The 25274-nt window shown below is 69.2% G+C and overlaps 3 protein-coding genes and 1 long non-coding RNA gene across 5 annotated transcripts in view; 3 read left to right on the top strand and 1 right to left on the bottom strand.

Moving 5' to 3' along the window:
* Window positions 1-3640, top strand: part of SND1 (staphylococcal nuclease and tudor domain containing 1) — a 76418-nt gene extending 72778 nt beyond the window's left edge. The window contains 7 exon segments of the mRNA XM_063397217.1: window positions 384-525; window positions 857-980; window positions 1076-1145; window positions 1710-1823; window positions 2516-2719; window positions 3211-3255; window positions 3358-3640. Coding sequence (XP_063253287.1) covers window positions 384-525; window positions 857-980; window positions 1076-1145; window positions 1710-1823; window positions 2516-2719; window positions 3211-3255; window positions 3358-3423 — 765 coding nt within the window. The 3' untranslated portion in view covers window positions 3424-3640.
* Window positions 3641-6771: 3131 nt separating this feature from the next.
* LOC134549421 (uncharacterized) lies at window positions 6772-9131 on the top strand. The gene is made up of 2 exons (XR_010080101.1): window positions 6772-6868; window positions 8200-9131. It is a non-coding gene; the product is annotated as an uncharacterized LOC134549421 (long non-coding RNA).
* A 1700-nt stretch (window positions 9132-10831) lies between these two features.
* On the top strand, window positions 10832-13849 carry LEP (leptin). 2 transcript variants are annotated; one of them, XM_063394968.1, is made up of 5 exons: window positions 10832-10979; window positions 11423-11668; window positions 12105-12130; window positions 12799-12965; window positions 13461-13849. In XM_063394968.1, exons 4-5 carry the CDS (start codon window positions 12810-12812, stop codon window positions 13824-13826), a joined length of 522 nt encoding a protein of 173 aa, XP_063251038.1. In that variant the 5' UTR covers window positions 10832-10979; window positions 11423-11668; window positions 12105-12130; window positions 12799-12809; the 3' UTR covers window positions 13827-13849. The 2 variants fall into 2 exon arrangements, with proteins under 2 accessions (XP_063251038.1, XP_063251037.1); XM_063394967.1 differs by lacking the exon at window positions 10832-10979 and having other exon boundaries at window positions 11232-11668.
* A 1238-nt stretch (window positions 13850-15087) lies between these two features.
* Window positions 15088-23385, bottom strand: RBM28 (RNA binding motif protein 28). Its single transcript, XM_063397218.1, has 17 exons — window positions 23235-23385; window positions 22080-22447; window positions 21876-21951; window positions 21686-21778; window positions 21215-21289; window positions 20775-21092; window positions 20334-20400; window positions 20149-20258; window positions 19573-19646; window positions 19085-19226; window positions 18400-18464; window positions 18159-18323; window positions 17313-17447; window positions 16622-16696; window positions 16018-16268; window positions 15577-15682; window positions 15088-15457 (listed from the first exon to the last, which is right to left on the bottom strand). The coding sequence occupies exons 1-17, from the start codon at window positions 23359-23361 to the stop codon at window positions 15326-15328; spliced, it is 2379 nt and encodes a 792-aa protein (XP_063253288.1). The 5' UTR covers window positions 23362-23385; the 3' UTR covers window positions 15088-15325.
* Window positions 23386-25274: the final 1889 nt, after the last annotated feature.

Below are 25274 nucleotides of genomic sequence, written 5' to 3' on the forward strand. Positions count from 1 at the left end.
CCCATGCCAAGCGATGTCCCTGTGCAAAGGGATGTCCCCACCCCAAGGGCTGATGGCCACACCGCAGGGAATGTCACAACCCCAAATAACGTTCCCACCCACTGGGTGCCCACACACCAAGAGGTGGCCCCACCACGATGGATGGCCCCGCCCAAGAGATGTTCAACCCCAAGGAACGTCCCTGCTCCAGGAGATGTCCCCACCCCAAGAGATGATGCCAAGCGATGTCCCACCCCAGGGCTGTCCCACCCCAGGGCTGTCCCACCCCAGGGCCATCCCAGCCAAGGCACACAGCGCCCCAAGCTGAGGCCTGGGGCTGTTCCCACAGCCGGGTCCAGCCCCCCACCCTCCATTTCCGTGACCCCCACCCCGTGTCCCCCCAGGTGTGGTCCCACTACGAGGAGACGCCGGTGGAGGAGGTGGTGCCAGTGCTGGAGGAGAAGGAGCGCACGGCCAACTACAAACCCGTGTTCGTCACCGAGATCACCGACGACCTCCACTTCTACGTGCAGGACGTGGAGACGGGTACGGGGGGACACCTGGGCGCCCCCAGACCGGGCATGGCGGGGGCGAGCTGGATGGATGGGGATTTGTGGGTTTGGTGGGTAACGCCCAAATCTGTGTGTGCGGGGTGATGTGGGGCACCCCTCCACCCCCAGAAGGAGCCCAGGGTAGGGGTCCATGACTGGGACCCGGGTTTGGGGTCCAGAGGCCTTGGGGCAGGCTCTGGGGTTGCCCTCCAGGTTTGGGATCTACACTGGAAGTCGTTGGGACTTGGGGTTCAGGCTCTGGGGCCGCACTGGGGAGTGGGGTTGGGGTCAGGTCTGGGGGGTTTATCCTGGCTCTGGCCCCGCAGGCGGCCAGCTGGAGAAGCTGATGGAGAACATGCGCGCCGAGGTGGCCGCACACCCGCCCGTGGAGGGCTCCTTCGCCCCGCGCCGCGGCGACTTCTGCATCGCCAAGTTTGTCGACGGGGAGTGGTGAGGAGGGGACGGGGTGACCCCACGGGCGGGGCGGGCCGGGGCAGCAGTGGGGTGGGGGCTGAGCACCAAACCCCCCAAATCCCGCCCTGCAGGTACCGCGCCCGGGTGGAGAAGGTGGAGTCGGCTGGCAAGGTGCACATCTTCTACATTGACTACGGCAATGTGAGTGCCACCAGGGAAACTCGGGGAGAACAGCCCTCCATCCATGGATCCTTTCATGGACCCATCCATCCATGTATCCATCTATGGATCCATTCATGGACCCATCCATCCATGGATCCATCTGTCTGTCCACCCATGGATCCATCCATCCACCCATGGATCCATCCACCCATCTATCTATCCATCCATGGATCCATCCGTCCACCCATCCATCAATCCACCCACCCATCCATCCATCCATCCATCCATCCATCCGTGTATCCATCCACCCATCCACCTATCCATCCATCCACTCATCCATAGATCCATCCATCATCTGTCCAGCCATCTGTGGATCCATGGATCTATCCACCCATCCATCTGTCCATCCATGGATCCATCCATCCATCCATGGATCCATCCCCACATCCATAGGTCGATCCATCCCTCCATAGAGAAATCTCCCTCCATCCCTCCATCCGTCCATCCACCCACTCACCCATCCTTCCCCTTGGTGTCCCTGGTGTCCCTGGGTGTCCTTGATGCCGTCTCCCCCTCAACGGTGTCCCCGTGGTGTCCCCGCAGAAGGAGACGCTGCCCCCCAGCCGCCTGGCCCCGCTGCCCCCGGCGTTCTCGCCGCGGGTGCTGCCGCCCCAGGCCACCGAGTACAGCTTCGCCTTCATCCAGGTGCCGCAGGATGTGAGTACGGGGGGCTCCCGCGGGACCCCGCACCTCCGCCCTGTGTCCCCCCGTGGACCCCAACCCTGGGACCACAACCTGGACCCCAAACCATCAACCCCAAACCTGCTCCCAAATTGGGGACAGTTAGCCTGGGACCCAAATGTGTCTCGTGACCACAAACACCAACCCCAGCTCCCCAGTGTGTGCCCTGACCCCAGTCCTGAACCCCAATCCCGGGGTCACCCCAAGCCATGATGACACTGATCCCAGTCCCCCACACCCCAATCCCGGGGTCACCCCAAGCCACGATGGCACTGACCCCAGTCCTGAACCCCAATCCCGGGGTCACCCCAAGCCATGATGACACTGACCCCAGTCCTGAACCCCAATCCCGGGGTCACCCCAAGCCACGATGACACTGACCCCAGCCCCCCCACCTCGATCCCGGGGTCACCCCAAGGCCACAGTGGGTTGTGGATGTCCCCAGAACACCCAGGGGGTCCCTGGGGTCTGAGGGCCAGGGGGGATCCTTGGGAGCCTGGGGGGGTCCCTGAAGGCCCCAGGGGATGTCTGAGGGTTTGGGGGTCCCTGACAGGCATGGGGGCTCCCTGGGGGCCTGGGGGGTCCCCAAAGGCGTGTCTGTGTGGGTGTGGGGTGGCCCCGGTGGCCCCGGGGTGTCCCTGCGGGGTGGTGACGGGCCCGGGGCGCAGGAGGAGGCGCGGGCGGACGCCGTGGACAGCGTGGTGAGGGACATCCAGAACACGCAGTGCCTGCTCAACGTGGAGCACCTGGGCCCTGGCTGTCCCCACGTCACCCTGCAGTTCGCAGACTCCAAGAGTGACGTGGGGCTGGGGCTGGTCAAGGAGGGGCTGGTGATGGTGGAGCCCCGCAAGGAGAGGCAGTTCCAGAAAGTGGTGGGTGCTGGGGGGCACAGGGGGCCTTGGAGGGGCTGGGAAGGGGTTGGGGGGTGTTGGCTGGGTGCAGGGGGTGTTGAGTGGGTGCTCAGGGGTTGTTGGGTGGGTGCCCTGGGGTGCTGGGGGGTTGTTCTGGGGGTGCTCAGGGGGGTTTGGAGGGGCTGGAGGCTCTTGGTGGGTGCTGGGTGGGTTTTGGGAAGTGTTAGGTGGGTGCTGGGAGGGGCGGGGGCCTGTTGGGGGGTGTCGGGTGGGTTCTGGGGGTCCCTGTCCCCCCCACTGCCAGCACTGATCTGTCCCAGCCCAGCCACTGCCCACTGGGGGCATGGGGGTCCCCAAACCCCCCAGTGTCCCTCGGGGCTGTGCCAGGGGGTCCCCCCACCCCTATGGGCCCTCCCCCTGTGGGCAGTGGGAGCCACAGAAGGACAGGGGGGGTTCCCATCCCTGGGGGTGCCCCCAAGTCCCCGAGGGGTGACCCAGGCCTGTCCCCCCAGATCACCGAGTACCTGAACGCGCAGGAGGCGGCCAAGAGCGCCCGGGTGAGTGAGGGCACCCCAAACCCGGGGGGCAGCCCCTGGGGCAGCCCCTGCCCGGGGCTCTCCCTGTGTTTTGGGGCCCCCCGTGACGCCGTGTCCCCCCAGCTGAACCTGTGGCGTTACGGCGATTTCCGCGCGGACGACGCAGACGAGTTCGGCTACAACCGCTGAGGGCCCGGGGGGCCCTGGGGGGACCCCGAACCCCCCCGGGCCCCCCCAGCCCGGCCCGGCCCCGGGGTGGGGCAGCCGGGGGGCGGCTCCGAGCCCCGGGGGTGCCGGGGGGGAGGGGCGCTCTCAGGCCCTCACCCCTGCCTTGGCCCCCCCCGGCCCCCCCAAATCCTGGCCTGTATTTAAAGCTGCAGAGGCCAAATAAACGTAGTGAAGCGTCCTGGCTCTTTGGGGTCCCCTCTGTGCTGGGGTCAGTCCCCCCCGTGAGCTCCCCCCATCCCCTCGGACTGAGGCCGGGACCCCTGGGATTGGGGGGGGTGGGGGGGTCTCTCTGGGGTGCAGCCCTGGGACCCTCAGAGCCAAGTGGGGCCCTGAATCTGCATCTCATCCTGGGACCCCACCCTGGGTGCCACCCCTGGGTGCCACCTGCAGGAACCACCCTTGGACCCCAACCCTGGGCCCCAATCGTGGATCCCCACCCTGGGACCCCAAAATAGCCCCTGACCTTGGACCCCCACCCTGCCCCTGGACTTGGGTTCCAAAGCAGCTCCAGACCTTGAACCTCAACTCTGGTCCCACTCATGGCCCCACACCCCCAGAGCCACCCCTGCCCCTGAACCCCAAATGTCCCCACAGGAGCCCCCGGCTCCCCTCTCCGCTGCACCCCGACCCCGGGGTCACCCCAACCCCGCGGGGTCCCTGTGGGTGCCCCCCCGCGCTGTCCCCGCTGTCCCCGCGCCGCAGATCGATTCTGGGGGGGCGGGGGCTGGAGGGGGCAGCGCTAATTGAATCCGAAGCCAATTAACATGGAGCGACGCGATCGATAATTAACGCCGGGCAACGATCGTAATTAACGGGAGGGGGAGGGCAGGACAGGGCGGGGGAGGGGGCTGTCCCCTGTCCCACATCCCTGTCCCTGTCCCCAGCCAGGGCTCTGGGACTCGGGCGGTCTCTGGACATGTTTGGGGGGCTCGGGGGGGCTTTATGGGGCCCGGGGCGTTTCTGACTCCATCTGGGAGGGGGGGCAGGGGCCTGTGAAGGGTTTGGGAGATCTCCGGGGGTCCCTCGAGGGCTCCAGGTGTACCTGGGGGTCTCTGGGGGTCTGCAGGTGCAGGTGTGCATCTGTTGGTGCGCGTTGGATGGTGCAGAAGGGTACTGAGCACTCCTGCACCGTATTGGGCTGTACTGGTCCGTACTGGGCTGTACTGGTCCGTACCAGTCTGTACTGGGCTGTACTGGTCTCTGCTGGTCCGTACTGGGCTGTACTGGTCTCTACTGGTCCGTACTGGGCTGTACTGGTCCGTACCAGTCTGTACTGGGCTGTACTGGTCTCTGCTGGTCCGTACTGGGCTGTACTGGTCTCTACTGGTCCGTACTGGTCCGTACTGGGCGGGCTCCGTTGGCGCGAAAGGGAAGGGAAATGGCGCCACCTGGCGGGAACGACCGGAACGACAAACACAGAACAGCGCGGCCAGTACGGCCCAGTGCCGGTACAGCCCATCCCAGTATAAACCATCCCAGTACGGCCCAGTGCCGGTACAGCCCATCCCAGTATAAACCATCCCAGTACGGCCCAGTGCCGGTACAGCCCATCCCAGTATAAACCATCCCAGTACGGCCCAGTGCCGGTACAGCCCATCCCAGTATAAACCATCCCAGTACGGCCCAGTGCCGGTACAGCCCATCCCAGTATAAACCATCCCAGTACGGCCCAGTGCCGGTACAGCCCATCCCAGTATAAACCATCCCAGTACGGCCTAGTGCCGGTACAGCCCATCCCAGTATAACCCATCCCAGTATGGCCCAGTGCCGGTACAGCCCATCCCAGTATAACCCATCCCAGTATGGCCCAGTGCCGGTACAGCCCATCCCGGAATGGACCAGTGCCGGTGGAATGGACAGTGTAACCTGTCCCAGTATAAACCAATCCCAGTATAAACCAATCCCAGTATAAACCAATCCCAGTATAAACCCATACCAGTACAGCTCCAGCCCCGTACAGCTCCACCCCAGTACAAACTCACCCCACGGCAGCCTTGTCCAATTACAGCCCCACCCCAGTACAGCTCCATCCCAGTATGAACTCATCCCAGTACAGCCCCATCCCAGTACAGCTCCACACCAGTAGAGCCTCACCCCAGCACAGCCTTATCCCAGTATGGCCCCATCCCAGTACAGCCCCACCGCAGTACAGCCTTATCCCATTACAGCCCCACCCCAGTACAGCTCCACCCCAGTACAGCCTTATCCCATTACAGCCCCACCCCAGTACAGCTCCACCCCAGTACAGCCTTATCCCATTACAGCCCCACCCCAGTACAGCTCTGTCCCAGTACAGCCTTATCCCAGTACAGCTCTGTCCCAGTACAGCCCCGTCCCAGTACGGCCCCGTCCCGGTACAGCCCCGTCCCAGTACAGCCCTGTCCCAGTGCAGCCCCATCCCAGTACAGCCCCGTCCCAGTACAGCCCCATCCCAGTACAGCCCCATTCCAGTACAGCCCTGTCCCAGTACAGCCCCATCCCAGTACAGCCCCATTCCAGTACAGCCCCGTCCCAGTACAGCCCCATCCCAGTACAGCCCTGTCCCAGTACAGCCCTGTCCCGGTACAATCCCAGTGTAGCTGGGACCGTCCCGACCCATCCGTCCCTGTCCCCGCCCGGCCCAGTTCCCGTCCCCTCCTCCTGTTCCCCGTCCCCTCTCCCAGTGTCCCAGTGTCCCCTCTCCCAGTGTCCCAGTGTCCCCACTTCCCGGTGTCCCAGTTACCCCCGTGTTCCGGTGTCCCCATAGTGTCCCAGTGTCCCCACTTCCCAGTGTCCCAGTGTGCCCATATCCTGACGTCCCCATGTCCCACTACCCGCATGTCCCCTGTCCCGGTGTCCCCTTGTCCTGCCTCCCGGTGTCCCCATGTCCTCCTGTCCCGGTGTCCCCTTGTTCCCCGGTTGTCGCCTTCCCCCTGTGACCGTGCCCCCTCTCGCCGTCCCCGTGTCTGTCCCCCCCCACCCTGGTGGTGGCAGCCCCGTGTCCCTCCCTTGTCGCTGTCCCCATGTCCGTCTCCCCGTGCCCCCCCCCGGGGTGTCCCCGTGTCCGCCCCCCGTGTCCCCCCGCCCCCCCGCGGGGGTGTCCCCGTGCGGGAGTGGCCGCTCTATATTTGTCGCCGTGTCCCCAGAATAGCGGCAGACGCGGGGGAGGGGGGGCCGCCCCCCGCCCCGCCCCCCCGCCCCCCCCGGGCTATTTTTAGCCCCCGCGTGTTTCCAGGGGAACCCTGATGACGCAGTGACGTCAATGCGGGTCAATCGCCGCCGCCGGGGCTCGCGCGGCCGCCGCGGGCCCCCCCCGCACCCCGGGACCCCCCGGGACCCCCCGGGACCCCCCGGGACCCCGCGGACCCCCCGGACCCCCCGGGACCCCCGGGACCCCGCCCCCAGCGCAGCGCGGCCGCAGCTCCAGGTAGGACCGAGGGGCCCGGGGGAGGGCGGGATCCCCCTGTCGCCCCCGCCCCGCCCATGGGGGACCCCCAGCCCCGGGGATCCCCCCCTACTCCGGGGATCCCCCCCTAACCCCGGGGATCCCCCCCCACACCTGGGGACCCCCGCCCGGCCCGTCCTGGGACCCCCGCCCTGCCGAGCACAGCACGGGGGGGTCCCCCCAGAGCCCCCTCGGGACCTCCTCGGGCCCGAGCCCCGTCCCAGCATCCCGGGAGCCCCCGGATCCCGGGCCCCGCTCTGCAGCCCCCCGGGACCCCTGGAACCACCCCCCGATCAGCCCCGGACCCCTCTGCAGCCCCTCAGGACCCCCGGGACCTCAGCTCGCCCCCTGCAGCCCCCCGGGACCCCAAACCCCCCGGCGCCACAAGAGCTGCCTGTCCCCGCCCCGCCCCACCCTGTGACCCCTCCCCACTTTGCCCCGGCTCCCCCCCGGCCGTGTCCCCTCTCTCATGGCCCAGGACCCACCCCGTGCTGACCCCGGGGTGCCCCCCTGCACCCACAGCCCCCCCAGGCCCTACAGGGGCCCCCCATGACACCCCCGGGGGCCTCTCCCTGCCCCCTCCCTGTCCCCTCTGTCCCAGGATGTCACCAGGGGTCCCTCAGCTGCAGCTGCCTTTGGGGTGGTCACACCGAGCCCCCCCGGGAGGTGGCACCGCCCTCTCCACCCAGGGGACCCCAAAACCACCCTCGGAGATCTGGAAAGGTCTGTGCCACTCACGGTCACTGTCACTGTCCCCCTGTGGTCGACTTGGTGCTGGCACTGCTCAAGGACCCTCTGTGTCCCCTCCTGGTCCCCTCCAAGCCCCTCCCAAGCTCTGGGGGACCCCCGGGTGAAGGGGAGCCACCCCCAAGTGCCCACCGGCACAGCCACCAAGGGATGTCCCCTCTGTCCCCTTCATCCCCCCAAACGGGGCTCCCCCAGGATCGGGGGGTGACAGGGAGCAGTGGCCTTGGCCATGTCCCCCAGGATTGGAGTGTGACAGGGAGCGCTGGCCTTGGCCGTGTCCCCCCAGCCTGTCCTGCTCTGGCTGGAGCTGGGTCTGGGGTGGCAGCCATCAAAATGTCACCATCCCTGTCCTGGCGTGTTGGGGCTGCAGGGTGGGGACGGGTGGGGACAGGGACATGGGATGGGGACGGGGACATGGGGTGGGGCTGGGGGATGGAGATAATGGTGGGATGGGGAAGGGGACATGGGATGGGGAAGGGGACAAGGGAGGGGAGCAGACACGGGGTGGAGCAGGATCACAGGGTGGGGATGACGTGGCTCAGCAGGGACACGTTCACTGCTGGCAGGTGATGGTGACACTTCAGCCCAGGCCCAGATGACGCCAGTGAGGAGCCACCAGCCCCTGGTGGCCTCGGAGCCGCTCCCTGCCGTCCCCGGGGTGGCACCTCGGCACCAGCCCTGGAGCTGCCCCGGGGATCCTGGTGTGCCACCAACGGGGGGTCCCCACAAAGGCCCCTGGGGACACCCATGCCACCGGGACCCCGAGCTGGGGACATTGCCATGGACTGGCCACAGAGCCACTGACTGACCACGGGGACAGTGACCATGCACAGAGCCACGGAGCAGCCACGGGGCCACTGCCCGGCCACAGAGCTTCAGAGCCACGGGCTTGTCCTGTCCCCAGCCCCGGACACGGCTCGGACACCCCGGACATTCGGGCACTGCCACTCGCCAATGCCACCGAGGATGGGATCGGTCACAGGCCACGTCCCTGCAGGGCAGGGGGACAGACAGACCTGGCAGCCGCGGTGACACCGAGCGATGGGTCCTGAGGTGACACCGAGCAATGGCTCCTGTGGTGACAATGGGCAAGCGATGGCTCCTGAGGTGACACCGGGCAATGGTTCCTACAGTGACACTGAGCAAGCGACGGCTCCTGCAGTGACACCGAGCAATGGCTCCTGAGGTGACACTGGGCACTGGGCCCACCATTGACACTGAGCACTGGCTCCTGCAGTGACACCGAGCACCGTCCCCACCGGTGACGCCAAGCACCAGCTCCTCTGGTGACCTCCTGCCATCCCTGGGTGCTCTGGTGGCTGAGGGACAGGAGCCCGGGGACACCCAGGACGTGCTGGCAGGAGCTGGGGGCACTGCTCTGTCCCATGCCATGGTGGCTCTGTGCCATGTCCCCTCATCCTGTGCCATGTTCCTGTCACCCTGTGCCATGTCCTCAGTGGTCTGTGCCGTGTCCCCATCACTCTGTGTCACATCAGCATTGCTCTGTGCCGTGTCACCTCACTCTGTGCTACGTCACCATCGCTCTGCGCCATGTCCCCGTGGGTCTGTGTCACATCCGTGTCACTCCGTGCCAAGTCCTCACTGGTCTGTGCCACATCCCTGTCCCTCTGTGCCACATCCCTGTCACTCTGTGCCATCCCCATCACAGCCACATCCCCGCTGCTCTGTGCCACATCTCCTCCATGTTGTCCCGTGTCCCCGCTGGGCTGTGCCACATCCCCATCACTCAGTGCTGTGTCCCTGTCACTCTGTGCCACCTCCCTGTCCCTCTGCCATCCCCCCATCCCTGTGCCAGAGCCCCATCACGTTGTGCCATGTCCCCATCACTCTGTGGCACGTCCCTGTCCCCCTGTGCCACCTCTCAGGGGTGCCAGTGCCACAGCAGTGCACACGTGACAGGTGACACGTGGCAGTGACGTGTGGCACATGGGCAGTGGCACACGGGGGGTGGCACACAGGGGTGGCAGTGTCCCCTGTCCCCCCCAGCACAGGGGACAGCCTGGGGCTGGCGGGGACCTCGGGGCACGGGGGCCGTGTCCCACCGCAGGCCCCGTCCCCAGGGACTCCTCGGGTCCCCATCATCGTCCCTCCTTGTCACCTGCTCCCTTGTCACTGCGGTGCCACCGCGGGGCCACCGTCCCTGTCCCTCTCGGGTCTTTTTGCGGTCTGGGCTTGCTGTCCCTCCCCCAGCCAGGAAGCCCTTACCCCAAAAAGCATCCGCGGGGGGCCGAGCCAGCGGGGCCCGCGGGACCCCAGGTAAGTGTGGGGACATCAAACCCCCGGCCAGGGGACAGGGGGACACTGGGGACACTGTGGGCACACTGCGGGGACACTGTGGGGACACTGTGGGGACGCTGTGAGGGCAGTGCTGCGGGGACAACAGAAATGGGGGCACGAGGCCACCACAGGGCGTGGTTGGGGACCACCGAGGGGGTGACACTGGGGACAGCCTAGGGTTGGGGGGTGACACTGGGGGTGCCACCAAGCCGGGGAGCACAACAGGTCCCCAGTGCTCCCAGGTTGGGTCCCCGTCACTGCCCGGTGACGGGGGAGGGCCCTGGTGGCAGTGCCACCCCCTGGTGGCACTCGGTGGTGGGGACGGGTCCCTGGACGGGCTGGGGACAGGGATGGGGGTGTGAGTGACACTGGCATGGGGACAGGGATGGGGGCATGAGGGGACAGCGGTGGCAGGGCTTGGGGGAGGGTTTGGGGACACAAGAGGTGCTGCCCGGGAGGTGACAGGGACCGGGGACAGACGCTGGCAGGGACCGGGGCACGAGGGATGCCAGCTGGGAGGGGACAAGCCGTGACGTCACCCAGGTCACCGTGCTGGCTGCGGGGAACCCTGCGTGTCCCCGGTGTCCCAGCGGTGGCAGCTGGGGCCCTGCCAGCGGCTGCCGGGCACTGGTGTCACCAGTGTCACCGCCGGCCTTCCCGGAAGGGCCACCACAGTGTTTGCCGAGTGTCACCACCGAGGTGACACCAGCGCCGGTGTCACTAACGCGGTGACAGCCCCGCCTGGGGACCCTGACCCTTCCCGGGGCCTGGGGACTCCCACGGGGACACGGTTTGGGGACACCCCGCCCTCAGGGGACACCCCGGGCCGGGGGTGGTGGCAGGGACAGGTGGTGGGGACAGGGACCACTCTGTTCCCCCAGTGACAGTGTGGGGGTCCCCCGTGCCCCCAACAGAGCCCCGCACCCCCTGTGTCACCCTGGCGGTGTCCCCGACGAGGGGGGACACGGGTCTGGGGGCTCCGGCATCCCTGGGGACACCTGGGACCCTCGAGGACATCGCTGCTGTCCCTGTCCCCATCCTGTGCCAGGTGCGTGTGTGACACACGTGGGACCGGGGGACGCGGGGGGGCACGCGGGGACACGGGGTCTGGGGGGACACGAGCAGGGGACACGAAGGACGTGAGGACGCGGTGGGGACACAGGGGGGACACCACGGGATGAGGGGACACGGAGGTGTGTGGGGACACGAGGGACACGGGGATAACAAAGGTGGATACAGGGGGGGGTTGTGGGGACACGGCGGGGACAGGGGGAGGGACACGGAGGACACGGGGGGGACACGGGCGCGTGTGCGCTGTCACGGCGCGCGGGGGACGTGTCACCGCCACGCGCGGGGCCGCGCTCACCTGGGCACGTATGCGCGGGGGGGGGGGAGGCGGGACGGGGGCGTAATGGGACACCGGGACCCCCGGAGCCCCCCGGAGCCCGGCGCGTCCCCGGGACCCCGCTGCAGCCAGCCCGGTGTCCCCAGTGCGCCCCGGGACCCCCCGCGCTCCTCCTGCTCCGGGACCCCCGCTCCGGTTCCAGCCATCCCGGACCCCCCGCCCCGCGCGTCCGCGTCCCCTCGGGGCCCCCGCCGGACACGGCTCGGACACGGCCCGGGCCGCGCGGGGGGCGGGGGGGGCGGGCAGCGCTTTGGGGTCGGCCCCGCCGCTATAAAGGGGGCGCGGCGCGATGGAGCCGCTGCCGCGACCGACGGGACCCGCGGGGCCACCAGGTGAGCGCGACCCCCCCCAGAAAACCACCTCGGCTTCGGGACACCCCGACCCCCCCAAAGGGACACCCCTGCACAGGGACATCCCCACCCCCCCGGGGACCCCCACCCTGGGCCATCCCCCCCGGACCCCTCACCCCGGGGGTCCCGGGCTGTGTCACCCCCGGCCCTGTGGGTGCAGCCCCGGGGGCCCCTCCTGTCCCCCCCTCCCCAGAGGACCTGCGGGGACCCTGTCCCGGGGGGTCCGGGCACCCCCCGATTCCTGTCATTGTCCCCCCGGCCCCTGCTGTCCCCGAGGTGGTGGCAGTGCCACCAGCCGTGTCCCCCAGCCCCGCGGGGACACTGGGGGTGACCCAAGGGCCCTCCCCGCCCTGGCCGGTGGGGTGGTGGCGCTGGGGGTCCCCGTGTCCCTCCGTCACCCGGCACCGTCCCGTTCCAGGCTCAGCGAGTGCGTGCGAGGCTCCGGTGAGTGGCACTGTCCCCATGTCCCCTCGGATTCCCCGTGTCCCCTGGCCCCGTGCCACCACCGCAGCCCCGTGTTCCCCCATCCCTGTGTCCCCCCACTCCCATGTCCCCCCCGTTCCTGTGTCACCCATGTCCCCGTGTACTCCGTGTCCCCTCCGCCTGCATGTCCCCTCATCCCTGTGTCACCTGTGTCTCCATGTCCCCCTTATCCTCAAAAGCGGGTGACAAGGCCACCCCAGTGGCCGTGCCTCACCCACCGAGGGCACAGGGTCCCCAGGGAGGTGACACAACCCTGGGGACCCAACGCCCACTCTGCCCCTCCCCTGGCCCCGCCCGCGCTGTCACTGTCACCCGCGTGGTCACGGCCGGGCCGTGGTGGCCCTGGTGACAGGTGCCAGAGGGCTCCGGGAAGGCCTCAGGGACACGGCCCGAGCGGCACGTGCCGGCGGGGACACGGTGGCACCGCGACACGGTGACGAGGGCTCGGGAGTCCTTGTGCCACCGACGCCACTTCCCGCATGTCCCTGCCCGTGTCCCCTGTCCCGTCGCTGGTGACATCACCCGTCCCTCCGGCACCCCGGGGATGGGGGTGACGCGCGTGTCCCCCTCTGCCGGCGCCCCCCGCGTGTCCGGGGCTGTCCCGGTGACCGCCGTGTCCCCGTCCCCAGGGGCCGGCGGGATGCGCTGTCCCGGCGGGTCGCTGTGGGCGCTGCTGTGCCTGGCGGGGGCGGTGGCGGTGGCGGGGGCCGGGGGTCGCCCCGTGCGGCTCGAGCGGGTCCGGGAGGACGCGCGGGCCCTGACCCGGACCCTCAGCACGCGCCTGCAGCAGCTCCAGGTGACCCCGGCCCGGGGGACCCCGGGGACACCACGGGGGGGGAGGGGGCTGGAGCTGTGACACGGCTGTGACAGCCGGGGGGGACACCCACGGGGGCTGGGGGAACACCCACGGGGGCTGGGGGGGCGACACCCAGATTTGGGGGCTGGTCCTGAGGGGGGGGTGGTCCCCAGGGGGTCTCCCAAGGGGGGATCCCGTACCCAGATTTGGGGGTCTCCAGGAAGGGACACCTGGGGCTGGGTGGGGACCCCAAATCAGGCATGTCCAGGGAGGGGGGGTGTCTGTGACCCCCAAATGGGGTTGGGGGGCACTGGGGGTCTGTACCCCCAGGGATGGGGATTCGGGGGGTGTCTGTGCCCCGAGTGTTTGGGGTCCCCAGGGAGGGACACCCATAGCCGGGGGGGCTCTGTGCCCCCAACTGCAGTCCCCAGTGAGGGTCCTCAAGGCTGGCTGGGTGTCCCCCCTGCCCTGACCCCCGCGTCCGTGCCCCCCCAGCTGTTCCCGCTGACCCTGCGCGTCACCGGTCTGGAGGGGGTCCCGGAGGGGGCGCTCCCGGACGGGGGGGTCCCCCCGGGGCTGGGGTGGGCGGCGCAGCGCCTGCAGCTCTTCCAGCGGCTCCTGGGGGCCCTGGCCGGGGCCGAGCCGCGCCTGGCCCAGGTGTCCAACGACCTGGAGAACCTGCGCAGCCTCCTGGCCGTGCTGGGGGCCCTGCTGGGCTGCCCCCCGCCCCGGGACGCCCCCGCCGCGCCCCCCGCCCCGCTGGCCGAGGCTCCGCACACCGTGGCCGGGGTGGCCCTGGCGCGGCTCCGCGGCTGCCTGGAGGGGGTCGCCGCCCGCCTCGAGGGGGTCCCCGCGTGTTAGGGACCTTCGGGACCCCGCGGACACCCCCAGGACCCCCCCGCGTCCACACGGACACTCCCAGGAACTCACCGGGATCTCTCAGGAGCCTCAGACAGGACCAGGACCTCACCGGGACCTCGCCGGTGACACCGCGCGTGTCCCCAGGCACCGGAGTGACTCCAGCTGCTGCCAGCACTTTTTTCTACATTCCTGTTATTATTCTTATTATTGTTACTGTTATTAATAATTTATTTAATTTAAAGCCCCTTTTCCAGCAGCCTCACTCGTGTCTCTGATGACTCTGGGGACAAGGGACCCCCAAGGACAAGGGACTCCCTGGGGAGCAGGGACAGCCCTGGGACATGGGGTCCCTGGGGACAAAGGACCTCTGGGACAGCGGCCACACGGGGACAAGGGAACCCCGAGAACCGGGATCTGCAGTGTCACAGGGGCACTGGGGACAAGGGACCCCCCGGGACACGGGGGCACCTGGGGACAAGGGACTGTGGGGCCCTGGGATGTCCCCCCGGCCAGGGGTGACTTGGGGACACGGCCCCGGTGACTCAGTGGCAGTTGATGACTCGCTGGTGGCTTTGCCATCCCCCCGGGCTCCCCCCTGGCCTGGTGTGACCCCGACACTTCCAGCTGAGCTGGGGACACGGGGGGACATGGAGGGACAGGGGGGGACATGGAGGGACACGAGGGAGTGGCTTGGACCCCCAGTAAAGCGCAAAAGGAATGGGGAGCCCAGGAGAGAGGAACAAGGGGGACAAAGGGGAAAGGGAAGGGGGCACAAGGCTGGGGGAAAGGGGACACGGGGCACAAGGATGAGGGGGACAGGGACACGGCTGTCACACGCGGGTGTCACTGACAGTGTCACCTCGGTGTCCCCTGCAGCGCTGGCCTGGCCCCTCCCAGTCCCTGCCCGGAGCCCCCCTGCCTCCCCCAGCGGTGGGGACACCCCGGGAGGGGGTGGCCGGGGGTGGCTGTGGGGCAGGGCCACCCCCGGGTCACGTCCCTCACACCCAAGGCCACCCGAGGCTCGTGGCCACCAGCCGTGGCCACACGGGGCCACACGGGGCCACCGTGACTCAGCCGGGACCCGCGGACATTGGGGGATGGGGAGAAGTGATGGGGGGGACACGGGGGAGACCTGGGGGACCCGAAACTCACGGGACCCCCCTGGGGGTCTCCACCACCCCTCCCGGGGCCCCCCTGCCCTCCCATCCCTGGGGAGACGTTTTGGGGTCCCCAAGGTGGGAGGTGACACCAAGGGGCCAAATTTTCCTCAAAAAACCCATTTTTATTAAAACCCAGGAAGACACAGAGGCACGGGGGGGGGACAAGCGCCCCCAAATCCCAGGGGGGCCAGGGGGGACCCAGGGTTGGGTCCCACCCCCCAAACCCCCCAGACGTGTGGGGGCAGCACCCCAAACCCCCCCCCCCCGTAAGGTTTGGGACCCCCAGCACCCCTGGGGGGGTTTTGGGGTGCCAGAGGGGTTTTGGAGAGCTGGGGGGTCTCAGCTCTCGAACCACTTGGAGCCCGGGGCCGTGGGGGGGTCGCTGCCCAGGATCTTCCTCTTGTACCTCTCCACCAGCTCCTGGAACCGCGCCTCGGCCGCCCCGGGGCCCCCCCGGCGCCGCCGCTGGCCCTGGGGACACAGGGGGTGAGAGGGGCCCGAACCCCAGGGCTGGGGGCAACCGAGCCCCAGGGGACCCCAAACCACCCTGGGGGACCCCAAACCACCCCGGGGGGACCCCAAATCCCTACCTGGGGGGGGCGCACCCGCAGCTTCTCCTGACGCCGAGAGGCCCTGGGGGCCTTGGGGGGCTTGGGGGGCTTCTGGGGGGGCTGAGCCTTCCCCTTGTCCCGTTTCCTGGGGACAAAGGGAAACGTGGGGGACAGCCCGGGGTGCCCCAGGGGACAGAGACCCCAGGGAGGGGAAAGGGAGGGAAATGGGGGAGAAAAAGGGAGGGAAAGGGGAAGGAAAAGGGGGAGAAATGAGGGGAAGGGAGGCAGGAAAAGGGGTGGAAGGGGGAAGGAGAGGAAAGGGGAAGGGTAAAAGAGGAGGGCAAAAAGGGGGGAGGCAAGTGGGGGAACAAAAAAGGGGGAAAAGGGAAAAAGGGAGAAAAAGGAAAGGGAAATGAGGAGAAAAAGGAGGGCAAAGGGGAGAAAAGGGGGCTAAAGGCTGGGGCACAGGGCCCCCCTCACCTGATCTTGGGGCCGCGGTGGGAGGGCACTGCCAGCACCTTGGTGCGGGGGGCGCCGGGAGCCCCCCTGAGCCCCGGGCCCTGCGTGCGGAACCCGGCCCAGGGGGCACCTGGGGGCGCCCCCGGGGGGGACCTGGGGGCGGCCTGGGGCCCCCCTGAACCCGCGGGGGGCTCTGGGGGCCCCTGGGGGGGATCCGGGGGTGCCTGGGGAGGGTCTGTGGGTCCCGCCTTGGCTTTGGCCTTGGCCTTGAGCTGTGGGGAGAGAGGGTCAGGATAGGGGCCCCAGGGGAAGAGGGGGCTCGGGGGGCAGAGGAGGGCAGAGGGGAGGGCCCAGGGGGCTCCCCCAGGGGGAGAGGGGGCTTGGGGGCAGAGGGGGCTTGGGGGCAGAGGGGGCTTGGGAGATTGGCCCGGGGCAGGTGGGCAGAGGGGCTCGGGGGACTGCCCCGAGGGGCAGAGGGGCTCGGGGGCTCTCCCAGGGGGGCTCAGGGGGCAGGGGATCTCAGGGGGCTCCCCCGAGGGTCTCAGGGGGAGAGGGGCTCAGGGGGCTCCCCCGGGGGGTTCGGGGGGCTCCCCCGGGGGGCTCAGGGGTCTCGGGGCTGCCGTACCAGCCCCCGCTGGATCCGCTGCTCCCGCAGCCGCAGCTTCCGCCGGTCCTCGAGCGCGAACTCCACGATCGGGCGCTGGGGGGGCACGTGGGGACCCCGAAACGCCCCCAGCACCGTGAGGGGGGACCCCAAAACACCCCGAACACCAAGGGGGCACCCCAAAGCCCCCGACAGCGGGGTGCACCCTGAAACCCCCGCCAGGACACAGGGGGACACCCCAGCACCAAGAGGATCCTTCTCCCAAACCCCCACGGGGGACACCCCAGCACCCCACACTTGTGGGGACACCCTGAAACCCCCCGAGCACTGGGGACATCCTCAAAACCCAAGGGTGACCCCAAAACCTCGCCAAAACCCCATGACACCCTAACAATGAGGGCACCCTGAAATCCAGGGGGACCCCAGACACCTCCCTGTGAAACACCACGGGGTAGCAAGGAACACCCCCAAAACCGGGGGCCACCCCAGAACACCCGGGGACACCCCAGAACCCCTGGGGCACCCCAAAACACCCGGGGACACCCCAGAACCCACAGGACACCCCAAAACACCCGGGGAAACCCCAAACCACCCAGGAGAAGCCCCAGAACCCCTGGGGCAGCCCAAGACCCCCAGGAAATCCCGGGGGTACCCCAGAATGCTGGGGGTAGCTCAGGAAGGGGTCCCGCGGATTTGGGGTGCCCCTGCTGACCTTGTGGGCCCCGAAGAGCTCGGGGTTGTTGTTGAGGCGCCGCAGGGCCCCCAGGGCCTCCTCGTGCTCCTCGAACTCCACGAAGGCGAACCCCAAAGATTGGCCCTGGCCCCGCAGCTCCCGCATCACCCGGCACTGCGGGAGGGAGGGGTCACCCCAAAAACATCCCCCGGGTCACCCCAAACCCCCCCGGGTCACCCCAAACCCCCCCAGGTCACCCCAAACCCACCCAGGGCACCCCAAACCCCACCCAGGGCACCCCAAACCCCCACAGCTCCTGGATCACCTGGCACTGTGGGAGGGAAGGGTCACCCCAAAAACCTCCCTGGACCCCCTGAACTCCCCTGGAGTGATCCTAACCCACCCCTACACCCTGGGATGTGGGGATGGGGTCACCCCAAAACCTCCCAACACCCCCCTGGAGAACCCCAACACCCCCCAGGGGACACAGGAGGGACACCCCCACCTCCCCCTGCACCCCAAACCCATCCTGGGGGGATCCCCCACTCCCCTGCAGCCCCAAATCACCCCCAAATCACCTCCACCCGCCAGAGCCCAGGGGAACACGAGGGAGACCCAAGGGACACGGAGGGACACAGAGGAACCCAAGGGACACACACAGGGACACACACAGGGATCCAAGGGACACACAGGGACACAGAGGGACACACACAGGGACACACACAGGGATCCAAGGGACACACAGGGACACAGAGGGACACACACAGGGACACACACAGGGACCCAAGGGACACGCAGGGACCCAAGGGACACGCAGAGGGCGCAGGGGGACACGCAGAGGGCGCAGGGGGACACGCAGAGGGCCCCAGGGTCCCCCAGCCCCACCTCCTTGATGCGGGGCGCTGTCCCGCCCGGGGCCCGCAGCAGGCCCCGCAGCAGCGCCCGCAGCCGCGCCGACTGCAGCGCCTTGGGCAGGTTGTGCAGGCACAGCCGCGTGCGCGACACCGCCACGTTGGGGTCCTGCAGCCGCCGCCGCTTCAGCTCCTCGAACTGCGGGCACGGGGTCAGCGGGGGCACCCCCAAAATCCCCCCGGGGAGCCCCACGGGCCCCACAGGCCCCACTCACCCGCGCCCGCTTGGCCATGTCCGAGTCACTGACGCCCTCGGCAGCGCGGGAGCCCGGGCGGATGGCTGGGAATGGGGACAGGGGGATTTGGGGGGGCTGGGAATGGGGAAAGGGGTCAGGGGGATCTGGAGGGGCTGGGAATGGGGAAAGGGATCAGGGGGATCTGGGGGGGCTGGGAATGGGGAAAGGGGTCAGGGGGATCTGGGGGGGCTGGGAATGGGGAAAGGGATCAGGGGGATCTGGGGGGGCTGGGAATGGGGAAAGGGATCAGGGGGATCTGGGGGGGCTGGGAATGGGGAAAGGGATCAGGGGGATCTGGGGGGGCTGGGGACAGGGACAGGGGGATTTGGGAGGGCTCAGGGGGCTCTGGGGGAATGGGAGAGCCCGCGTGGATGGCTGGGAATGGGGAAATTGGATAATTTGGGGAATTTGGGGAGTCAGGGGATGATGGGAGAATCCAGGTAGATGAGTGTGTCAGGGGGCTTGGAGAAAAAGAGGGGGCGTGAGGGGTTTGGGAGGGATTTTGGAGCACAGGGGGCAGAGAGAATGAGGGGCTGTGGGATTTGGGGGTGAAGGGACAATGGAGCCCGGGGGTCCAGGAGGATGGGGAGGTTGGGGGGCTCAGGCAGGGAGGGGGTGCTCAGGGAGGGCTGGGGGTGTGTGGGGGGCTCTGCCCCTGACTCACCCCCCTCCCGGGCCAGGTACAGGTTCCTGGTGCCGCCGCGGGGCCGGGCGCCCCCCGAGCCCCCCTGGAGCCCCCGGGCCTGGTCCCGGCTCAGGGCGGGGTCCACGCGCAGCAGCCGCCCCCCCACACGGAGCCCCCCGCCCTGCAACAGCGGGGTCAGGGGGCCGGGACCCCAGACAGCCCCAAAGCCTCCCCCAAACCCACAGCAGCCCCCCAAACCACCCAAACCCCCTCAGAACCCCCCAGGCTCTCCCCAAAACTCCCATCCCACGAAAAACCCCAAACTGCCCCTAAAACCTGCCAAGACCCTCCCCACTAAACTCCCCTCAGGACCCCCAAACCCTGCCCAATCCCACCCAAACCCTGCCCCAAAACCCCAAACTCCCCCAGGAGCCGCCCCAGCCACCCCAGGACCCCTGGTGCCCCAGGGGGGCCCTGGTGTCCCTCACCCCTGGGGGTCCCCGGTGCCCCCCAGGGTCCCCCCTCACCTCAGCCCCCTCCTGAGCAGCTTCAATGCATTTCTGGGCCCCCTCGGGGGTCTTGAACTGGGCAAAGGCAGAGCCTGGGGGGCAGAGGGGGGTCAGGGGGAGGGGATCAGCCCCCAAGGCAGGGGAACCCCCCAGCGTGGGAGCCAACCCCAAATGTGAAACAGCCCAGATTTGGGGCCCACCCCAAATACGAGATGTCCCCCAACCCATGGCAGACATTTCCCAACGTGGCCCTTCCCAAATACAGGAGAGACACCCCCAAATGTGGGACAGACACCCCCGAATGTGGGACAGACACCCCCGAATGTGGGACACCTCCCCAAAAATGCAAACCCCTAAAACCTGAGACCCCCCTCTGGGACCCTCCCAGAGATCCCCCCAGGTATCCCCCCCACCTCTGGGGTGCAGCCCCCACCCAGATCCCCCTGCACCCTCCCCCCTTTCTGGGGGTCCCAGTGCCCCCAGCCCATCCCCACCTTTGGGGGTCTCTGTCCCCCAGCCCATCCCACCTTTGGGGGTCTCTGTCCCCCCAGCCCATCCCACCTTTGGGGGTCTCTGTCCCCCAGCCCATCCCACCTTTGGGGGTCCCGGTGTTGGGGTGCAGCACCAGCCGGACGTAGCAGATGGCCCCGAACTGGGCCAGGCTCTCCTCCAGCTCCTCCTCCTCGGTGTCGAAGGAGAGGTTCCTGGGGGGGCGGGGGGCTCAGGGGGGGCCCGGGGGAGCCCCCCAGGCCCTCGGGGGTCCCCCCGCCCCCACTCACCGGATGAACACGGTCCTGCCCTCGCCCACGTCCGACGGGCGCTGCCGGCGCTTCCGGGGGGGCTCCTCTGCAAGGGGGGGCTTGGGGCACCTGGGGGCCAGAGGGGCACCCCCAGACCCCCAGAAACATCCCCAGATCCCACAGGGGCACCCCCAGACCCCACTGGGGCACCCCCAGACCCCCAGAAACATCCCCAGATCCCACAGGGGCACCCCCAGACCCCCAGAAATGCCCCCAAGCCCTGGAAGACCCCTCAGACTGCCTCAAGCCCCTCCCTCAGACCTCCCCAGACCCCTCTTAACCTCTCCCACAGACTCCCCAAAAAACCCAGCCCCCAAGGAGCACCCCCAGGAGCGCCCCCAGCCCCCCTGAGCCCACAAAAGTCCCCCCAGAAGGAGCCCCCAGCCCCAGCCATGCCCCGTCTGCCAGTACACAACAAACCTTCCTCATCCTCTTCATCTTCTTCATCTTCCTCATCCTCTTCTTTTTCCTCATCTTCCTCCTGCTCTTCCTCATCTTCATCTTCCTCCTCAGCCTCCTCCTTCTTTTTCTTCCTCTGCCTCAGCCCAGCTATGATCCTTGATTTTCCTTTTGGGGTCTGCCGGGGGGGCTGGGCAGCTGCTTCCTCCTCTTCCTCTTCTTCCTCTTCATCTTCTTCATCCTCCTCTTCTTCTTTGTCTTCTTCTTCATGCTCCTCTTCTTCCCCTTCCTCTTCCTCCTTCTCTTTCTCCTTTTTGCCCTTCCCTTTCTCCTGCCCCTCTGTAAGAACAGGGGGGGCCACAGTCACCCCTGTGCCCCCCAAACCCCCGGGGGGCCCTGGGGCAGGCCCAGCCCCTCACACGGGGCATGGGGGGGATTTGGGGGCAATTCTGGGGTCTCACCAGGCGTTTCTGGGGCTCCCTGAGTCCCCTGGTACTTGTCCTTGGCCACAGCCCAGTCCACAGCCAGTGGCCGCCCTGGGGGGCACGGGGGGGTCAGAGCCCAAATTCTGAGAGCCCCCCGTGCCCCACGGACCCCCCCACCCTGTGCCCCTTCCCCAGAGACCCCCCCCGGCACCCCCAACCCCCCAGGGACCCCCTGCTTAATCCCAGGAGCCCCCAAACCTCAGAGCTGAGGCCCCCCGAGCCCTCTCCAGGACCCCAAACAGCCCCAGGCGCCCCCACCTCAGAGCTGGGTCCCCCCAGGACCCCCCAGACCTCTCAGCTGGGCCCCATTGAGCCCCCCAAGACCCCCCAGGACCCCCCAAACCTCTCAGCTGGGCCCCACTGAGCCCCCCAGGACCCCCCAGGACCCCCCAAACCTCTCAGCTGGGCCCCACTGAGCCCCCCAGGACCCCCCAGGACCCCCCAAACCTCTCAGCTGGGCCCCGTAGAGCCCCCGCAGTGCCTTGGCCGCTTCCCGGAGGTTCCGGAGCTGGACGAAGGCGAAGCCCCTCAGGGTCCCGTCTGCAAGAGACCCCCCAGAGCCCCCCAGGCTGAGCCCCTGGCCGGGGGGGGCTGTGGGAGCACCCCAAGGGGCTCAGGGGGGCTCAGGGGGTCTCACCAGGCTTCCGGGGCAGGTTCAGCTCCAGGACGGGGGCGAAGGGGGTGATGAGAGCGCGGAGCTCGTCCTCGGAGCACTGCGGGGACAGGGGGTCAGGGGGGCCGGGGGGGCATTGGGAGGCATTGGGGGGCCCCGGGGGGCACTGGGGGGCCCCGGGGGACATTAGGGGCACTCAGGGGGTCCCGGGGCGATGCCCCCCCTCACCTGGAAGCTGAGGTTGCGCAGGATCAGCCGCGCCTTGCGGGAGGGGCCCCGCGGCTTCTTGGGCCGGGGAGGGTCCGGGGGGGGCTCCCCCTCCTCAGCCCGCGGCCCCTTCCCCTTCTCCTGCCCCTTCTGCCCCTTCTCCTGCCCCTTCTGCCCCTTCTCCTGCCCCTTCTGCCCCTTCTCCTGCCCCTTCTGCTGCCCCTTCTGCTGCCCCTTCTGCTGCCCCTTGGCGCCGGGCCGGGCCCGCGGCCGGGCCGGGGTCACCCCCAGGCGCCGCCCGCCCAGCTCGGGGGGCTCCTGCAGCGCCCGCGCCGCGTCCTCGGCCAGGGAGAAGGTGACGTAGCCAAACCCGCGGCACCGCGGGGACCCTGCGGGCGGGAGGGGTGTGAGGGGTGGGGGGCGTGAGGGACCGACCCCCAGCCCCGCACAGACCCCAAAACCAGCCCTGACCCCAGCCCCCACGGTGGAGGCTGCTGAGCGTCCCCATCCTGCACCCCGAATCCCTGCTCCCCCAAATCCCTGCTCCCCCAAATCCCTGCTCCCTCAAATCCCTGCTCCCCCAAATCCCTGCTCCCTCAAATCCCTGCTCCCCCAAATCCCTGCTCCCCAAAATCCCTGCTCCCTCAAATCCCTGCTCCCCCAAATCCCTGCTCCCCCAAATCCCTGCTCCCCCAAATCCCTGCTCCCCAAAATTCCTGCTCCCAGGCCCCCCCAGTCCTTCCCCCCCAGCCCAGGCCTCCCCCATGTCCCTCCCCAGCCCCCCAGTCCCAGCCCCCAGCCCCAAATGTCATCCCTCCTTCCAGGACCCTGCTCCCATCCCCCCAGACACCCCCAAATCGCAATCCAGGCCCCCCCACTCCCCTCAGACCCCCAAATTCCGACCCCCTCAGCCCCCAGCCCCAAACTCCTCCGTGCCCCCAGACCCCCCCAGCCCCGGGCCCGGCCCCCCTCAGCTCCCAAATCCCACATACAGCCCTCCCAAGCCCCCAGCCCCCGGTCCCAGCCCCCGCAGCCCCCCCAGACCCCGGTCCCAGCCCCCGCAGCCCCCCCAGACCCCGGTCCCAGCCCCCGCAGCCCCCCAAGCTCGCTCCCAGACAGCTTCAGACCCCGCCAAACCCCGGTTCCCGCTGCACCCCGGCCCCCCCCGGCGCGGACCCTTCTCGGTGACCACGAAGCAGCGGCGGAGCGGCCCCAGGTGCCCGAAGAGCCGCTCCAGGAGCGCGGCGGTGGCGCCGGTGGGGAGGCCCCGCACCAGCACCGTGCGGGGCTCGGGCGCCGCCATCTTGGCACAGGGGGGCTGCCGGGAGCGGGGCGGAGCGGCGCCCGGGGAGGACCCGGGGTTAGCGCGCCCCCGGCGGCGCGGAGGACCCGGGGTTAGCGCGCCCCCCGGCGGCGCGGAGGACCCGGGGTTAGCGCCCCCCGGCGGCGCGGAGGACCCGGGGTTAGCGCGCCCCCCGGCGGCGCGGAGGACCGAGGGGCGGGGGCACACCGGGGGTCCCGGGGCGGGGACGGGGGGCCCTGGAGCGGGGGGCAGAGCGGACCGGGGGTCCCGTATCAGAGCCCAGAGGGTTCCTGGGGGCTCGGGAGGGTCCCACCCTGCGGGAAGGGGGTCGAGAGGCCCTTGGGGTACCGTTCCAGGGACGGGGGTCCTGCATTGGAGCTGGGGGGTCAGAGGGGCTCGGGGGTCCCGCCCCAGCGCCGGGGGTGCTCAGGGGGTCACACACATCCTTCGCACGTGGCACTTTATTGGGTACACGGTGTGGGGGGAACGGGGGCGCATGGGGGAGTTTATGGGGGCCCAGGTCGTCACCAGCAGTTGGGGGTCTCCGGGACTTGGGGGCGCTTTGTTACCCGTATTGGGGGGTCACAGGGACCTGAGGGGGCGTCTGGGGCGTCCCCAGAATGGCACCAGCACTTGGGGGGCTCAAGGACATGGGAGAAGCGCTTCTTACCCGTATTTGGGGGTCTCATGGAATTGGGGGGGTCCCCAGATTGGCACCAGCACTTAGGGGACTTGGGGGACGGCTGGGGAGGTCCCCAGATTGGCACCAGCAATTGGAGGGCTCGAGGCTTTGGGTGGGGCACTTTGTTACCCGTATTTGGGGGTCTCAAGGACTTGGGGGGCGGCTTGGGGGTCCCCAAGTCATTGTCAGCACTTGGGGGGCTCAGCTGGGGCGGGCAGTTTGTCACCACTCTCTGGGGGGATTGGGAACTTGGGGGCGGGCCCTCAGATTGTCACCAGCACTCGGGGGTCTCGAGGATGGGGGGGCTCCGGTTGTCACCCCTTTTCGGGGGTCCTAAGGAGCGGCTTGGGGGATCCCCAGGTCACTGCCAGCATTTGGGGGGCTCAGGAACTTGGGAGGGTCCCCAGGTTGTCACCAGCACTTGGAGGAGTCTCGGGGACATGGGAGGGGCAGTTTCTTACCCGTATTTGGGGGTCTCGGGGACCGGGGGGCACCTTGGGGGTCCCCAGATTGTCAACAACACTTGGGGGTCTCGAGGACGTGGGGGGGGGTCCCCGGGATGTCACCCGTGTGGGGGCGCCTCAGGGACCTGGGGTGTCCCCAGATTGTCACCAGCACTTGGGGGTCTCAGGAATTTGGGGGTCCCGAGGTTATCACCCTTATTTGGGGTCTCAGGGACTTGGGGTCTGCTGAGGGGGTCCTGGGGTGTCCCCGGCCGGGGGGCCGGGCCGGGGTCTCTCCGCTGCCCCGCAGGGGGGTCACCCCGCGCCCTACAAGTCTATGGTGTCACTGCCGGGGCTGCGGCCGTCACCGCCCCCGGGGGGCGCGGGGGTCCCCCCGCCGGGGGCGTGGGGGCCCAGGGGGGGCCGGGGGCTCCCCTCAGCCCAGCTCTGGGACGGCCGCAGCGGGGGTGGCGCTGCTCGGGGGGCACCCTGCGGGGGGGTGCTGGGGGTCGGCCCCTCCCGGGAGGGTCCCCGGGGCTCGGGGGCATCCCCGGCCCCCCCGGGATCGCCCCCCCGAGCCGCCCCCCGCGCCCCCGGGCCGCCCCCGGAGGGGCCCCCGCAGGAGGCGGTGCGGGACAGCCCGGCGGGGCGGGGGGCGGTGGGGGGGCCGCGGGGGCCGGAGCTGCTGGGACCCCCCGAGCCGGGGGTGCCGGGGGTGCCGGGGGTGCCGGGGGTGCCGGGGGTGCCAGGCCCCCGTGTCCCAGCTGTGCCAGAGGTGCTGGGAGCTG

This window comes from Prinia subflava, chromosome 4 (genome assembly GCF_021018805.1).
Source record: "Prinia subflava isolate CZ2003 ecotype Zambia chromosome 4, Cam_Psub_1.2, whole genome shotgun sequence".
Taxonomy (NCBI): Eukaryota; Metazoa; Chordata; class Aves; order Passeriformes; family Cisticolidae; genus Prinia; species Prinia subflava.